This window comes from Ceratotherium simum, chromosome 16, assembly GCF_057802395.1.
Source record: "Ceratotherium simum simum isolate JZ-2026a chromosome 16, ASM5780239v1, whole genome shotgun sequence".
NCBI classification, from domain to species: Eukaryota; Metazoa; Chordata; class Mammalia; order Perissodactyla; family Rhinocerotidae; genus Ceratotherium; species Ceratotherium simum.
Window position 1 is genome coordinate 45,721,815 of NC_141915.1, and position 18,015 is coordinate 45,739,829.

At 43.5% G+C, this 18,015-nt stretch overlaps 1 protein-coding gene across 5 annotated transcripts in view; it reads left to right on the plus strand.

The window, feature by feature from the left end:
• The first annotated feature begins 1,268 nt into the window (after positions 1–1,268).
• Positions 1,269–18,015, plus strand: part of TLK2 (tousled like kinase 2) — a 132,883-nt gene continuing 116,136 nt past the window's right edge. For 2 of the 5 annotated variants that reach the window (XM_087441355.1, XM_087441358.1), the window contains exon 1: positions 3,530–3,615. In XM_087441355.1, the coding sequence (XP_087297481.1) occupies positions 3,535–3,615 (81 nt within the window). In that variant the 5' untranslated portion in view covers positions 3,530–3,534. Of the gene's footprint in view, positions 1,736–3,529; positions 3,616–18,015 lie in introns of those variants that run through there. The other 3 variants (XM_004432623.3, XM_014789137.2, XM_087441354.1) reach the window with 3 other exon arrangements.

An 18,015-nucleotide genomic window follows, 5' to 3' on the forward strand; every position in this document is an offset into this window, starting at 1 on the left:
AAAGTTCAAGGCTGTTGTTCATTGTCTGAATTTTTCCCTTGTGATTTGCTTGTAGTCCTTAAGTCATCTTCAGACAACTGATCAAGGGAGCATCAGAGGAAAATAAAGTTGGGCATCTGCATTGAAGTCAGTGTTCCGGCTCATAGGAGTCGGTGGAGAACGTGATTTTTTTCTTTGGTGCTGGGCGATCAGAGTGGGGGCCTTCTCCTTTGCAGGAAGTCCTTTGCTGCACGGGCTACCGCGCACAAGAGCTCACCTCTTCATATTTCTCATTCCTCAGCAGACATTCTGTGAGGGGCAGGCCTGTTTTTTGCATTCTAGCACTTACTCTCAGACCCCGCTAAGTACCCCAGAGAGCCGTGTTTTTAATCAGAGGTTGAAATGGAACCGCCCCCTGGGTGCCCCGGGGAGAGTCCCTTTGGGACAGCGCCCCCCTTCCGGAGGGCAGCATCCTGGTGGGGGCGGGGGCTCAGCTTTGATCCCAGAGCACCTTTTGTCCCTGGAGACGCCCTGCCAACCAGGTATGTGGAGGGAAAGTGCTGTCTGCTTTCCAGGGCGGCTAGTGTGGGTTTGGGGAGCGGGACGGTCGCTTCGGACAGTGGCGGGGCGTGGGACAGCCAACACGGGTGGGCACAGCGAACTCACTAAATGGGCGTCTCCGGGGAAGTTCGGGCGGGGTCCGCGGGCTCACGGGCTTTCTTCCTCTGAAATCCATCCCTGGGCAGAGCAGCCCCACTTCTCACGCAAACTCGTGGAGCCGAGGGGTTAGGCGGGCGCGGGGTTCCGCAAGGCGGATCCGGGAAGCGTCCGGCCCGGGCGGCGTGGCCTCTCCAGCGCCGGTCCGCGGCCCAGGGCGCCGGCCCAACCGCCTCGGCCGGGGCCGCTCCCGCGGGGCGGGCGCCGGTCACACAAAGACGGCAGTAGGGGCTCCGGGGCTCCGGCCCGGGCGGGTCTCGGGGCGGCCGGACCTCCCTTCGCTTCGCAGCCCGTCCGCCGGCGCCGCCCGTCCGCCCGCCCTCAGCCGCCTGGCGAGGCTGCGGCCTCCTTCGCCGCACGGGGTCCCCTGGTTAACCCCTGCCCGCCAGCCCGGCCGCTGATTGGAGGAGGCGGGGCGCCGGGGCAGCGGGGACCCCCCCACCTTCCTCGTCCCCTCCCCCTCCTCCCCCACTGTCGGCTCTTCCCCCACCCCCCCAGGACCCCCCCTTGCCTCCCAGCCGTGCAAATCTCGCGAGGAAACACGCGGTTTCACTAGTGTGTTTACACCGATCACTACTAATCCGGACCGAACCGATCCGGATTAAGGGGCCGGAGGCGGGTCCTGGGCACCAGCGGTTCCGAGCCCCCCCGCCCTCCACGCCGCACCCGAGTGGCCCCCAGCCGAGCGGGCCCCCACCTCCCGGCCCTGCCTGGGCCCTCCTGCGCCTCCCTTGGCCTTTGTCCGGCGCCAGGAGGCCGGTCCCGCGCCCCCCGCGGCCGCCCGGGCCCGGGCCCGCGTCGGGCGCCTGGCTGTGTACGCGAGCCCGGGGATCTGCGGCCTCCGCGGCCCCCCTCCCCCGCCCGCCCTCTCGTGGAGCCCGGCGCCGGCGGCGGCTGCCTGGGCGGGGGGTTGCGGCGCTCAGGAGAGGCCCCGGCTCCGCCCCGGGCCTGCCCAGGGGGAGAGCGGAGCGGTCTGCAGCCGGGTCGGGTCGGGGCCCCTCCCGGGAGGAGCGTGGAGCGGCGGCGGCGGCGGCGGCAGGTGAGAGGCTGAGCCCCAGGCGGGGGAGGGCGCCGGGCCTGGGGCATTAACCGTCCGGGGGACCCCCTCGGCTGAGCAGTCTGCGGCCTGGGCCCACCCGGGGGTCGGCGCCGGGCCGCAGCTCCTCGGCGCGGAGGCGGGAGGGGCTCCCGAGGGCTGCGGGTCGCCCAGGGGCCGGGCCAGAGATGGGGGAGGCCCAGGCGGCCCCGGCCTGGGAGTGGGGCCGGCGGCCGGCGGGGAGAGGGGGGGCGCCCCGGCAGCTGGAGGCCCCGGCAGCCTCCGGGGCGCCCCCGAGAGCTGGCCCGCCCTCCCTCCGTGACAGGTGGGCCTGGAGTTGGGGAAAGTTTGGAGCCGGCGGGAGGCGAGGGGCGCCGGGACCAGGCCCCATCGGTCCTGCTTCCCGGCTGTGGGCTGCAGGGAGGATCCCAGCCCAGGCCCCGCTGGAATGAGACAGAGTGGATATTTCCTTAACATGAGTTGACATTAAATGGAATAACCGCTGGGGCGTCATTTTCTGGGCCAGGCCTGAGGATGGAGGTTTAGGAAATGTGCCGAGAGACCCTGGGGCTTGAGGGAGGCTGCAACCTCTGCCATTCCGGCCTCGATTAGGGCAGGGCGAGACGGGAGGAAGGCCACTTAGGGGAAACACACTCTCTCAATCTCCTTTTTCCTTTCTTTTTCTTTTTTTAAGATGCCTTTCTACCTTTCCGAGAATTTCCTAATTCCCTCTCAAACCTGAACTTGTATGTGTGGGTGAAACTTTAATTTGTCACCCTTTCATTCCCCTTTGCCCCGGGCCCTCAATCCAGGAAGGGAAATGAAACTGGAGGACTTGGAGGGGTTGTTACTGGAAATTGTGGAGTTGTTAGATTGCAGAGGACAATGTTTAATTCGTGTCTAGAGTGAACTTTTAAGTCATGCCAATCTTGCCAATAACTATTTAAAAATATGTTCGAAGTGGTTCTATGTAATGGCATATGTTCGTTTTCCACTTTTAATATTAGAGAGGTTTCCAATGGGTTCTGCAAGAGTTGATCTCTTGCAAAGGATGGATGTGTTTGTTGAAAGTAATCTTTGCATTAATTGGTCGTGGAAGGAGTTTAAAAATGGTGTCCTCCTGCCCCTCCCTGCTTGTAAGGAGTGCTAAAAGCAGATGTCTAGAGAAACCTGCTGCTCCAGGTAGTGTTCAGAAAAAGGTTTCGTAAAGGGATTCCTGAGTGAATGCAGGTTGATGGTTTTACCATGGGTTCTCGATTAAATTTAAAATAATTCCTCTTTTCATGAGCTACTGTGAGCTCTTCAGAGAAAAGAGCTATGTAATAGCGTTATTGGAAGTTATTTGTAGCTTCTGATTCATGCTATATTATTTTGAAATTATTAATGATTCATATTTTTAGTTTAAGAACTAGTTCTTGTGTTTGGGAAAGAAATATCTGAAAGTACTTAGCTAAATTCAACGATTGATAGAAGGAATTTTCTTTTCTGCAGGCTAGTTCTTGCTCAGCTTTTACAGAGATTATATGAAGAGTTTGAGGTTTTTTTGCTGTTAAAATCAAATCAACTAGAGAAGAATAAGTGGCCCTCAGGGAGGACTTTGGAGGCACTTTATAACTTTAAATATATTACTATTTGATGCAGCGCATTGCAGTTTATCACTTGTATGCTATATTTACTTGAGATTTACCTCTATGTGACCATTCAGTGAAATAATTACTGTGAGTTTTGTTATACCTAAAAACTGGTTCCTCACATTTTAGCTTTTATGGTCTCATAATCTACTTTTTCTTTTTTCAGTAGAAATGATGGAAGAATTGCATAGCCTGGACCCACGACGGCAGGAATTATTAGAGGCCAGGTTTACTGGAGTTGGTGTTAGTAAGGTGAGTAAAATGATGATAATGAACACTGTTTGTAGTCTAATTTAAACACATTTAAAAAACAATTAGCAATTTGGGTGGATCATACTGATAGATTGCAGGGGAGAAGATTTGGCTCATGGTTCCAATGAACTTTTGAATACTACCAGTCATTCCAATCATTTAACAGTATGTTCGAAGGTATTCTGTATGGGAGTATATGATTCTTTTCCCCTCTAATACGGGAGAGGTTTCCCATGGGTCTTGTTGCAAGGATACTGATGAACTGTGTATCTAGATTCTATGCCATATTTTGTCAAAACTCCTCACTCAGAAGAAAACTGTCGATGGAAAGGTATTGGCGTAGCTTCATTACACTGGACTTTTGGGATAGTTATATGGTAGAGTTTTGAAAAATCTGCCTCTGCTAAGTTCGTCAGTTCTGAAAATCTGCGGTTCAGCAGATTTCTCCTGGTTGCACCCCCAGACTGCTTTCTCTCTCCTCCTATTTTTCCTTCTTGTTCAGTCTTTTTATTTTTGTTCTAGGAGTATAAAATAAGATCAAGCCCCCATGAACGGGCAGGTGTTAAGCAGTGTCACAGCTTCCTCTGCGTCCTTTTGTACTTGCTGCTTCACCCCTCTCCTGTCATAGGATGATATTGGTACAATATGTAAAACATCTATCATTTTAATACAGCATGTAAAATATATTTATGATGTTTTATTTAAAGGCTGCCCAATCCAAAATTGTTGAATTACTTGGGCTTGAGACTTGTGAATTTTTAATCTTTGACTTCATGTGAACATTTCTTTCTGTGCTTTTCAAGAAATATTATTTTTCATGGTGACCTAAAAGTTAGTCTCATGCTTTGGTTAGTAGCTTCTTAAAAGAGAAGGTGTTTGTCAAGGTTTAGTTGGAAAAACTGGCTGTTTTGATGGGTCTCATAATTTTGGTGACTTGGAATAGCTTGATAGTTTTTGTTCACTCAACAAATATTGAGTGCCTGCTGCACAAGGCATTGTGCAGGATGTTAGGGATGACACCTCAGCACAGTGCTCCAAGTCCCCATTGTGGAAAGAGCAAGAGACACAGACAGAGAGAGATGATACGGTGATGAGAGCTGTGTTAGAGCTGTGATGAGGTGCTCTGGGAACACAAGATTTGTTACACATTTTGTAGTTCTTGGTTTCTTCGGCCACTTTAATAAAGGAACTGACTTTTGCGGCAACTTTGGAGCATGGCTATATTCTTGACTATCGTTGTATATTGAAGTTACTTGTATAAATGTAAGAGCTCTGATCTAGGTGAAGTAGCTTCAACTGGAAGTGAGTGGTATATTTGAGTATTAAATTGATCTCTGATTCAGTTGATTACCAAATAATGACCTTTGATGTGTCTTTTAACTTGGGAATTCTGTAGACGGCTCACATCCAAATCTGTCTGTTCAAATGATCACCTACTGAGTAAAAGTAAGTTTGTGTTCAGATTATACGTAGTTGAAGCTCATTGGGCTTTGTTAGGATGCTTTTCTTTCCTTCTGTTTTTAGGTTCGTGATAGCTATATCCAAGTGTACTTTTGATGGGGTAGAGCATATGTGATGGAAATGAGTAGCACTGCATTTTGCTGCCCAGGCCCAATTTAAAATCATGTAACTAAGGTGTCAGAAAACTTGAATGCAGTAATCTATCTGTTTAATAGGAAGTTCTACCTTTAATATATAGAGAAAGAAGTTCCTTTATATCCAAATGTTTTATGCCATTAATTGTATGATATTTTGATTATTCCAGTCATGGTAAGTATATTGATTACAATAAATATGTTATTCAAGGACTAGCGGGAGAGTGGTTTTTTTCCATAGCAAAGAAACTTGGGGGGAAAAAAGACAAATGAGTAAATTATTATGTAGTTTGCAGAGTTGGGAAGAGGGAAAGAAAATCTCCATTTTGTATGATTTCTTTTGCCTGCAAGACATTGTCTCTCTCAGACCACTGATTTGAAATAGGAGTAGGGAGGAGGCTGTGGTAGTGGGAGTAAAGGTGCTTTTGGAAAAACTCCTCCTCCCAGCTTTGAATTCCTCATTATGGGTCATAATTTCGCAGTGAGGATGTCACTACTATGTTGATGACAGCTTTCAGTTTTGCAAAGATCAAGAGAGCTTTCAGCCCTTGCTCCAAGTGGGAGAGCAGAGTGACTTTCCTGTGATAGTGCCACCTAGTGGGACTGGTGCAACCTCATGGGCTGTCTCTTGAGTTTGTCCTAACTATTCGTTAACATTTTCAGTACTTTTTGATGTCCATAGAAGGAAGAAAGTCACTGCCACTGTGGAGTCTTTCCTAGTGGACAAGAGTGTTTTAAGTAGCTGCAGTGCTTGAACTTCCTGGTTACTGTAGATCTTCTGTCGTGTTGCTTCAGGTTTTTTACACCTGCAAATTTAAATACACATTGCAAAATTGAGGGTAAAGCAAAATGGCCAAGCCACCACATTTATTACTTATACTTAAGTTGCTCTTTACTTATATTTAGGTTTTTTATTATCAAATTTTAAATTTTCTTGCCTGTTGCGTTTATATGCATTCAGTTTCTCTTTTTATTCACATATTTAATTTATAATAACTGGTAAACCAAAAGCATATGTTTTGCGCTTTGGGATGCACTATGTGGTTTTTGTTTAAGAGATTGATGTTTTCTGTCATTAGTGAGTTGATGATAGAGGAAAGTAGCCTAATGTGCAGTGAGACGCTATAGCTGGCTTTCCTCCTCTAGTCTAGCTGCCACTTTTTGGGAGGACCTGTAACCATTGTCTTAGCATTTTTGAGGTGATAAGGCTAAATTGGATTGTGAACTGACTTCTTCATTTCTTGTTGACCTGATAAGTGAGCTATTCTATTTCTTTTTTAAGATCTCTTCCTTTAAGCACTGGATAATCTTACTTCCAGGCATGTGAAACTGACCGTACCTTGTATTCATATGTTTTCAGTGTATTCCCTACTCTGCTCCCTTTTGACAATTTAAGTACAGGTAGTCTGTGTGATTCTGGAGACTGAAGAGTAGGTGGAATTCCACCCTTGCATGCACTGTTATCTGTATCTAGTTGAATTTTAATGCTAATATAGTAGCAAATACTTATATAGTACTTACTGTATGTCAGGTACTGTTCCAAGTACAATAAAAGTAATAAGAAGGTAATTTAGATCTTTCATAACAGGGATACTAGTCTTACTAAACTTCCATTCTCTTTTTATAAGCCACGCTGACTGATGCCCACTGCATTGCTCCCACCAGTTGAATTATAGACTTAACAAGGATCACTTTATGACAAATTGCACTTGATTTAAAATTATATAATTTACTACAAAATTGTGTAAACCAATGAAATATGATTATAAAATGAAAGAATTGTTGATTCTATGAAAACTAAGTTAACTGCCTTGGAAAGACTAAATAGAAGGTGAGTTAATAAGGAGATATCTATAAAAATTAATAATTTTTTTTTACATCTAGAAGAATTCTCCATTTAGATCCTTGGCAAGTATCTTTTAAGTTCTTGCTTCATTTTTAAAGAAATCGAAACTGGAAATTGTAGATGATGCATTATGGGTGTGGTTTGTGTGAGACAGTGGAACTACAGTCAGTGCATCTCTAACTCAAAAGGCCTATGTCAGACTGGCAGCAGAATGTACATTTATATGTTTTAAGTTAAAGGAAAATGTTCAAGTTGTCATTTTTTTTAAGATATCCTAGTGTAATCTGCTTGTTTGATTAATGTCGTTGGTTTCAGTTGTATTGAATAAAAAGGATTATGTGTTATGCGGATGGTATTGAAAAGAAGAGCAAAATGAGAAGCCACAAAAAGTGGGGTCTTTTTTGGCACAATAAGAACTTGCACTTTATAGAACCTGAAGCAAGACCATATACTTTTTTTTTTTTCTTTTTAAAGATTTTATTTATTTATTTTCCCCCCAAAGCCCCAGTGGATAGTTGTACATCATAGCTGCACATCCTTCTAGTTGCTGTATGTGGGACGCGGCCTCAGCATGGCCGGAGAAGCAGTGTGTTGGTGCACGCCCAGGATCCGAACCCGGGCCGCCAGCAGCGGAGCGTGCGCACTTAACTGCTAAGCCACGGGGCCGGCCCAAGACCATATACTTTTAAGTAGTACCACATAAGAGATTTTTGATGTTTTCTTAAAGAAAAATGATCTCTTTTCCTACCTTTTAAAAAATTTGTTAGTCTGATACATGATCAGCTTAAATGATCAAATTTGACTTCTGAAAAGATGTTTAACCAACTGATACCTTTCTCTCCTGTCGTTTACTTAATTGCATCAATTAGAAGGTGTCAGTTATGGATATGTAGTGTTAGCTATTTCACATACCAGTATCTATAATTTTTTTTTACTATATTCAGGTGTTTTACATTTAGTACATAGTTAGACAGTGCTCAGTAAGCATAACTGCTGACAAATAGTCTCTACTTACACTGGTGAATTTTAAGGAACTGTTGATAAATTTTTTATTATGTTTGACTTTATGTTCTCTTCTCCCTTTCATTTACTTTATTTTATTTTATTTTTTTTTTTAAAGATTTTATTTATTTTTTGCCCCCAAAGCCCCAGTAGATAGTTGTATGTCACAGCTGCACACCCTTCTAGTTGCTGTATGTGGGACTCGGCCTCAGGCTGGACAGAGAAGTGGTGCCTCAATGCGCACCCGGGATCCGAGCCCGGGCCGCCAGCATCGCAGAGCGCGCACTTAACCACCAAGCCACAGGGCCGGCCCTCATTTACTTTAGTATTTATTTAATTCTCACCTTATTTCACATGTAGTCAAGTATCAACTCATGTCTGTTCTTTCTCTGAAATTTCTTTTTTTTTTTTTATAATTTTTATTTATTTTTTTCCCCTAAAGCCCCAGTAGATAGTTGTATGTCATAGCTGCACATCCTTCTAGTGACTGTATGTGGGACGCGGCCTCAGCATGGCTGGAGAAGCGGTGCGTCGGTGTACGCCTGGGATCTGAACCCCGGCCGCCAGCAGCGGAGCGCACGCACTTAACCGCTAAGCCATGGGGCCAGCCCACTCTCTGAAATTTCTTGAGGGTTTGTCTGCCCCTACTGCTACTGTCTTAATCCAGACCTCTCTCATTCATAACTGTTAGCCAGTCTGTCCTACCCCATTCATCTTCCTGTAAACTGCCACCAATTATATTTCTAAAAATACCAATATTATTGTTTTACTTCCATGCTTTAAAAGCTACCTATTGCCTACTGGATAAAGTTAAAACTCCCTATCCTGAACTTTCAGCTTCATGGCCAGTTGTCTACTCCCCCACTACTGTGCTCTTCTACCTCAAACTGTGACTGATCTCCTAACCTGGGATGTTAGCAAACAGGCTCATGCTGTCTCCTCTACCTTTCCTTTGTTTTTTTTTCTTTTTTTGCTGAGGAAGATTATCCCTGAGCTAACATCTGTGCCAGTCTTCCTCTGTTTTGTATGTGGGTTGCCGCCACAGCACGGCCGCAGGTGAGTGATGCAGGTTGGCACCCGGGCTCTGAACCCGGTCCCCAAAGCAGAACATGCCAAACTTGACCACTAGGCCGCGGGGCTGGCCCCTCCACCTTTCCTTTTTTATTTGAGTGATGAACTTTTAGCTTACTCTTCAAAGCATAATCCGGATATCTCTTCTTTATAGCTTTTCCAGATATCCCCACCAGTCAAGTTGCGTTATCTTACTAGCACTTGATAACCTATTCTTATTATAACACGTATCGTTTGTTTCCCCTGTTAGTCTTCTTGAGAACTTGGATGGTATCTTTATCTCTGAGTATTCAAATGCTTAGCACATTGTGTACGCTGAATTGGAAAGGAATTGGAAAGGAGTATCGAGAAGATGAAAGTAGAGTAAGTTGTCACCCACAAGGGCGTGGTCTGCTCTAGCTTTTTGTTTTCCAGTCTCAAAAGTCTTGTCTTTTAATGGGAAGATTTAGTTCATTTAAATTGAATGCAATGACATATGTTTGGGCTTAAATCTTTCTTATGTTTCTTTTTAAATCTTTCTTATGCTTCTACCTTCTTTAGAAATCATATTTTTTTTTTTTGTGAGAAAGATCAGTCCTGAGCTAACATCTGATGCCAATCCTCCTCTTTTTTCTGAGGAAGACTGGCCCTGGGCTAACATCCGTGCCCATCTTCCTCTACTTTATATGGGACGCTGCCACAGCATGGCTCCACAAGCGGTGCGTGGGTGCGCGCCTGGGATCCGAACCTGCGAACCCCGGGCCGCCGCAGTGGAGTGTGTGCACTTAACCGCTTGCGCTACCGGGCCAGCCCCTGAAATCATTTTTTAAATTTATTGATTAATTCTCTACCGTGGAAGACAAAGAAATAAGAATTCTCATACTTTTTTTTTCCCCTACCTTCAATTTTTTGTGTTATGTTATTATTTATGTTTAACACTCCATTTTTCCCTCTTCTAGTTTGAAAGTTATGTACTCTTTTATTGGTTACCCTGGAAATTACAACATGCATCCTTAACTTATCAAAGATTAACGTTAATCAGTACCTTTGCCCTCTTCTATGTCAATACAAGGGCATTGAAGATTTAATTTAACTCCATTATTCCTCTCCCAATTCACATGCTATTGTTCTATATTTAATTGTATATATGTATTTTTAATTAATTTTATTTTTTAGAGCAGTTTTTGGTTTATAGAAAACTAAGCAGAAGTACAGAATTCCCGTATACTCTCTCGCCACTTCCCCCGGTTCACCTATTGTTAACATCTTGCATTAATGGGGTAGATTTGTTTCAATTGATGAACCATTACTGATACATTATTATTAATTAAAGTCCATAGTTTAACATTAGGGTTTATTCTTTGTGTTATACTGTTCTATGAGTTTTGATAAATGCAAAAAATATCATGTATCTATCATTGTTTATACATTTTTAAGAGTCCACGGATTATTATTGAGTCTATTTTATATAATCAGTGTTCATTTAGCCTAACCTACACGTTTACCACTTTGTTCTTCGTTCCTTTTTGCATCTTTATATATTCTTTTTTTTTTTTTTTGTGAGGAAGATCAGCCCTGAGCTAACATCAGTGCTAATCCTCCTCTTTTTGCTGAGGAAGACTGGCCTTAAGCTAACATCTATTGCCAATCCTCCTTTTTTTTCCCTTTTTCTCCCCAAAGCCCCAGTAGATAGTTGTATGTCATAGTTGCACATCCTTCTGGTTGCTGTATGTGGGACACGGCCTCAGCATGGCCAGAGAAGTGGTGAGTCGGTGCGTGCCTGGGATCTGAACCCGGGCCACCAGTAGCGGGGCATGCGTACTCAACTGCTAAGCCACAGGGCCGGCCCCCTTTTTGCATCTTTGACCTTCTATATGGAATACTTTTTCTTTTGCCTGGAATATAACCTTTGGAATTCCTCTAGTGTGTGTCTGGCAGTGATTTCTCCCTGTTTTATCTGCTTTAAAAAGTCTATTTTTGGGTTTTTTCTTGAATGGTATTTTTGGTAGTTTTAAAATTCTAGGTTGGGGCCGGCCCAGTGGTGTGGTGGTGAAGTTCGAGCACTCCACTTCAGCGGCCCAGAGTTCACAGGTTTGGATCCCGGGCTTGGACCCACACATTGCTTATCAAGCCATGCTGTGGCAGGCGTCCCACATATAAAGTAGAGGAAGATGGGCACAGATGTTAACTCAGAGCTAATCTTCCTCACCCAAAAAAAATTAAATAAATAAATAAAATAAAATTCTAGGTTGACTGTTTTCTTTTAGCACATTGTTCACTGTTGTCCACTGGCTTCCAGTATACCCTTTCTTTTTATTTATTTATTATTTTTTAAATTAAATTAAATTTTCTTTTGGTGAGGAAGATTGGCCCTGAGCTAACACCTGTGCCAGTCTCCCTCTGTTTTGTATGTGGGACGCTGCCACAGCGTGGCTTGATGAGCGGTGCATGGGTCCTTGCCTGGGATACAAACTCGTGAAGCCTGGGCCACTGAACTGGAGCATGCGAACTTAACCACTACACCACTGGGCTGGCCTCGGGTTTATACCCTTTCTATTTTTAGTCTCATTGCCAGTTTGTTGAAGGTAATCTATCTTTTCTTTGTCCATGTTTGAGATTTTCTCTTTGTCTTTGATTTTCTGCACTATAGTGTGGGGATGGGAGATATGTCTAGGTTGGATTATTTTTTTTTCTTTATTATTTTCTTGTACTTTATTTACATCTGAATAGTTTTTGAGAACCTGATCATACACTTTTAAAAAAAATAGATTTTAGGGCTGACCCCGTGGCTTAGCGGTTAGGTACGTGCACTCCGCTACTGGCAGCCCGGGTTCAGATCCCGGGCGCGCACCGACACACCGCTTGTCCAGCCATGCTGAGGCAGCATCCCACATACAGCAACTAGAAGGATGTGCAGCTGTGACATACAACTATCTACTGGGGCTTTGGGGAGAAAAAGGGGAAAAAAAAAAAGGAGGAGGATTGGCAATAGATGTTAGCTCAGGGCCGGTCTTCCTCAGCAAAAAAAAAAAAAAAAAAAAAGGAGGATTGGCATGGATGTTAGCTCAGGGCTGATCTTCCTCACACACACAAAAAAATAAATTTTAGTTTTGAGAGCAGTTTTAGGCTCACAGCAAAATTGAGTGGAAGGTACAGAGATTTCCCGTATACCTGCTGTCCCCACACATGCATAACCTTTCCCATTATCAAGACCCTCCATCAGAGTGGTACATTTGTTACGATTGATGAACCTGCATTGACACATCATTATCACCCAAAGTCCGTAGTTTACAATAGGGTTCACTATTAGTTATATGTATTCTATGGGTTTGGTCAAATGTATAATGATATATATCTATTATAGTATCATACAGAGTAGTTGTACTGCCCTAAAAATTCTTTGTGCTCCAGCTGTTCATCCTTACCTCCCCTAACCCTTGGCAACTACTCATCTTTTTACTGTGTCCATAGTTTTGTCTTTTCTGGAATGTCATATAGTTGGAATCAAACAGTGTGTAGTCTTTTCAGATTGCCTTGTTTCACTTACTAATATTCATTTAAGTTTTCTCCATGTCTTCTCATGGCTTGTTAGCTCATTTTTTTTTAGCGTTGAATAATATTCCATTGTCTGGATGTACCACAGTTTATCCATTCACCTCCTGAAGGACATTTTTGGTTGATTTCAAGTTTTAGCAATTATGAATAAAGTTGCTATAAACATCTGTGTGCAGGTTTTTTTTTTTTCCCTGAGGAAGATTTGCCCTGAGCTAACATCTATTCCATTCATCCTCTATTTTGTATGTGGGTCACTGCCACAGCATGGCCGCCTAGTGGTGTAGGTCTGCACCCGGGAACTGAACCTGGGCCGCTGAAGTGGAGCGTGCCGAACTTAACCACTAGGCCACTGGGCTGGACCCTGTGTACAGATTTTTGTGTGGATGGTAGAGTTACTTTTATTTATTCTGCTTGAGATTCATTGGACTTCTTAAATCTGTGGATCGCTGGTTTTCATCAGTTCTAGAGTATTCTCAGCCGTTGTCTCTTCATATTGCCTCTGCCTTATTTTCTGTCTTCTCCTTCTCACACTCCATGTAAACATATGTTAGACCTTCTTACTGTATTTTCTTTGCCTCTTACCCTGTCTTCTGTATTGCGGGTCTTTATTTCCCAGGGCTGAATACTGGGTAGTTTCTTCTGACCAACCTTCTACTTCTTTATTTTCTCTTTAAATTTGTCTAATCTGCATAAACCTATCCCCTTGGGTTTTCATGAGGGCCGGTTTATTTCTGGGTCGCTCTTATCCCGAGAGGGTAGCCCCCTACTCCTTCTTTAAAGTATGGGGTCAGTTTCCCAGACCGCCCTTGTCGGGCAGGTCCTATAGGGGCTGTGACTTCCTTTCCCACATTCCCAGGCCTTCTGAAGTACAGCTCAGTTTCAGAGCTTTTTCTTTAGAATGAAATCAGCAGATGCCCTCAAATAGAGATTATTTTTTTCTGAGTGCTTAGCTTACCTTTTTGAGTTCTTGTCTTCTCGTGGATTTTGGTGCAGTAATTCTTTTTCTCAGTTTTTTACAGTCAATAATATAGAACTATTTAATAAAGTATGCGTGAACTCTTGTGCCACAGTGGGTGAAGAATCCATATCTAGTTTTCCCTCTTGTGATTTTTCACTTCTTATCTGCTTCCTTCCTTCCTGTATGTGGTGGATGTTGTCATTGTCATCGCTCCTGGCTGTTATTTATGGTCTTATTCTCTGTTTAGTTATAATTAAATAAAGATTAAATTGAAATATTTCTTAGAACTTTATTTTTTAAAAAGGCAAGGAGAAGGAAAACAAAGTATATTATCCGTGATTTCTTATTTCAAACCTGAGTCTAGGGATGATTTGGGTTGGTTAGCCTTCTTCTTCCTCTCTACCTTGTCTGGGTTTCAAATTCCTAGGTCCCTCTTGATGGTAGGTTTCACTTGGTCCTAACTACTATTAGATGTGATGGGATGGATTAGTTTAGAATCTGCTTGTTAGTATGGTAGCCATGTTTAAACACTTCTCAGGCTATTTTCTTTGGCTTTTTAGAGTGTAGTTGCCCTCTTTCCCTAATCCAGAAAGAGACTTGGCTTTTTCTAGTTCCAAATATTCCTTTCTTAGACTTTAGACCCATTAAAAAAAAATCATTCCTGGGGGCTGGCCTAGTGGCGCATTGGTTAAGTGCACGCACTCCGCTTCGGTGGACCGGGGTCGCAGGTTCGGATCCCAGGTGCACACCGACGCACCACTTGTCAAGCCATGCTGCAGCGGCGTCTCATATAAAGTAGAGGAAGATGGGCATGGATGTTAGCCCAGGGCCAGTCTTCCTCAGCAAAAAAGAGGAGGATTGGCATCGGATGTTAGCTCAAGGCTGATCTTCCTCACCAAAAAAAAAAAAAGTCATTCCTGTGGTACTTGGTGTCTTTGGTTCATTTGAGGGTAACCTTTTGACTTAGTGTGGGGCCACAGAACTTCTGTTGTAGGGTCATTTGTCCTAGCACCTACCTGCCCTCTCCTCAGCTTTTTTGCCCTTATAGAAACTTGCATGGGAAATCTTATTTCATAATTTGGACTGGTCTTGCTTTCTATCCAAGAAACACTCTTTTTGCGGATTAGAGCAGTCTGAAGGATTTGTAGTACCAGTGAAAGCTCTTCTCAGTTTGGTTTATTAGTTTTGATCTTTTCCAAAGTTCTCGTGACTAAGTCAGGCTCTTTGCTTTTTTCCCACTCCCAGTACACTCATTTTCTAGAATCTTATCTTTACTGTTTAACAATAGAACATACTTATACTACATTAACTATCAGATGTGAGAAGTGTCCTTCACCTCAGATATACCTTGTGCTGAGGAATGCTCACAGTATGAGAGAATTTTGGTTGTTTTTGATAGTTTTAGAAACTTACTTGGTAATTTCGCGTGCAATTTGGGATGTAAAGCTAAGAAATTTTCGTTATAGTCAGATCTTGCTATTTTAACATACCCCCCCCCCTTTTTTTTTTTGCGAGGAAGATCAGCCCTGAGGTAACATCCATACCAATCCTCATCTTTTTACTGAGGAAAACTGGCCCTGGGCTAACATCTGTGCCCATCTTCCTCTACTTTATATAGGACGCCGCCACAGCATGGCCTGACAAGCAGAGCGTCGGTGAGCGCCCGGGATCCGAACCTGGGCCACCAGCAGCGGAGCGCGCGCACTTACCCGCTACGCCACGGGGCTGGCCCCATCCGCTTTTTTTTTTAGTTACATATGTTGCAAAGTATACTGAAATAGGAATAAATGTAGCTTTGGTTCTAGTACCTTCTAAGAAGTTAACTAGCTGTGTGACTTGGAAGTCAGTTCAACTCTGGGCACTTCCAATTTAAAAAATTTGTTTTTGATGAACTACATCAAAAGAGGGAGCCATATTTGAGATAGGGCACAGTAAAACTCCAAAATTCCATTTAGGCCTTAATACTATCAAAGAATGAGTAGTGGTGTTAAAATACGAAACCTTCGGGAACAAAGGCTAACACAAAATCTTGCCAAAATTTTTTCCTTATTAAGCCCTTCATTATGTACATATAGGCTTTTGGGAATTTGGGTTGCACATACCATAGGAACAAGAAAAGTACCTTGTTCTACTCATTAAGGGTACTCTGAAGACAGCAGCAAGAGAAAGAGAGGTGGAGCATTTTTCTAAAAATATTCTCAAAGAACAGGTGATGTGTGTTTCCTAATCCTAACTAGATGAGGGAGATAAAGAGGTTGGTCATTAAACTTCACTCTTTTTTTTATTGTGGTAAACATACATAAAATTTACCATTCTAACCATTTTTGAGTGTACAGTGATATTAAATACATTCACTTTGTTGTGCACCCATCACCACCATCCCTCTCAAGAACTTTTTCATCTTGCAGAAAGGACACTCTATACTTATTAAGTAATAACTCTCCATTTTCCTCTCCCCTCAGTCCCTGGCAACCACCATTCTACTTTCTGTTTCTATGAATTTGACTACTTTAGAAATCTCATGTAAGTGGAATCATACAATATTTGTGTTTTTGTGTCTGGCTTATTTCACTTAGTACAATATCCTCAAGGTTTATCCATATTATAGCATCTGTCAGAATTTCCTTCCTTTTTAAGGCTGCATAATATTCTGTGTACTGCATTTTGTTTGTCCATTTATCTGTCAGTGGACACTTGAGTTGCTTCTACTTTTTGGCTACTGTGAACAATGCTGTCATGGACATGGCTGTACAAATATTTATTTGAGTCCCTGCTTTCAATTTTTTTTTTTTTTTTTTTTGTGAGGAAGATCAGCCCTGAGCTAACATCCATGCCAATTCTCCTCTTTTTGCAGAGGAAGACTGGCGCTGGGCTAACATCTGTGCCCATCTTCCTCCACTTTATATGGGACGCTGTCACAGCATGGCTGGACAAGCGGTGCATCGGTGCGTGCCTGGGATCCGAACCTGGGCCTCCAGCAGCGGAGCACGCACTTAACTACTACGCCATGGGGCCGGCCCCTGCTTTCAGTTCTTTTGGGTACAGAAGTGGAATGGCTGGATCATATTAAATTTTACTCTTTTGTTGAAACTTGATCTCTCCTCAGCCCTTATCATCAACAAAGGTCAGCCAGAAAATGGTGATTCTTTTTCTTTTAGTTCACATTCGGCAGAAGTCTTAGAAGTCTTAGAAATTTTGTTAACATCTGCAGAAGAACTTGTAATAATACTCAAATTGCAGTTATTTTTGCATAATAGTATTATTGGCCCAGGAAGTCAAAGAACTAAGCCTGAGCTAAATCATGTAACTTGGAGAGTTACATAGAATAGCCTTTTATTTTAACCAAAGCATAGGTTAATTTTAAAATGATAACAGCTAGTGACTGTCCAAATTTGCTGTACTAGAGTTTTATTTTAACCAGTATTGCCTCAAATATTAAGTCCTGTGAAGACTGTTAATGTTGCCCACATAAAGATCACAAGGTGATGGTATCTGTTGTAAGGGATGTGACCCATATGACTGATAACTTTGCTTACAAAGAGTAAATATGTGACTTTTATCACATACACTGCTGCCAGAGTTGGTGTTAATTTAGTTCCTGTTTTGCCTGACTCCAGAGGGATACTAAGGATTAACTGTGAAATTAAAATGTGATATTAAGGGCCAGTTGCTCTTAGGAGATGGTGCCTATAGTTCAGGATATCTTCTGTTATATTAATTAACTTTAGCAATCAGATTTTTTATTTTATTAATTTTTATTTATTTATTTACTTTTTTTTTTTGGTGAGGAAGATTAGCCCTGAGCTAACTGTTGCCAGTCTTCCTCTTTTTGCTGAGGAAGATTGGCCCTGGGCTAACGTCCGTGCCCATCTTCCTCTACTTTATATGGGCCGCTTGCCACAGCATGGGTTGATAAGCAGTGCATAGGTCCCTGCCTGGGATCCGAACCTGTGAACCCCGGGCCGCCAAAGCACAACGTGCAAACTTAACCACTATGCCACTGGACTGCCCCCTAGCAGCCAGATTTAATGTTGAAATTTAGCAGAAGTGACTAGCATCAAACCCAAACTAACTTATCCAATCTCCGTTATATTAACAATTGACCAGCTAGAACCAAGACACAAAATATCCCCTTGACTTCTTTTTATTTGTTTATTTATTTATTTTTTCCCCCAAAGCCCCAGTAGATAGTTGTATGTCATAGCTGCACGTGCTTCTAGTTGCTGTATGTGGGATGCGGCCTCAGCATGGCCGGAGAAGCGGTGCGTCGGTGTGCGCCCAGGATCCGAACCCTGGGCTGCCAGCAGCGAAGCGCACGCACTTAACTGCTAAGCCACGGCCCTCCCCTCGACTTCTTATGAAAAGCCATTTGACCTGCTTGTATGATAATGTGG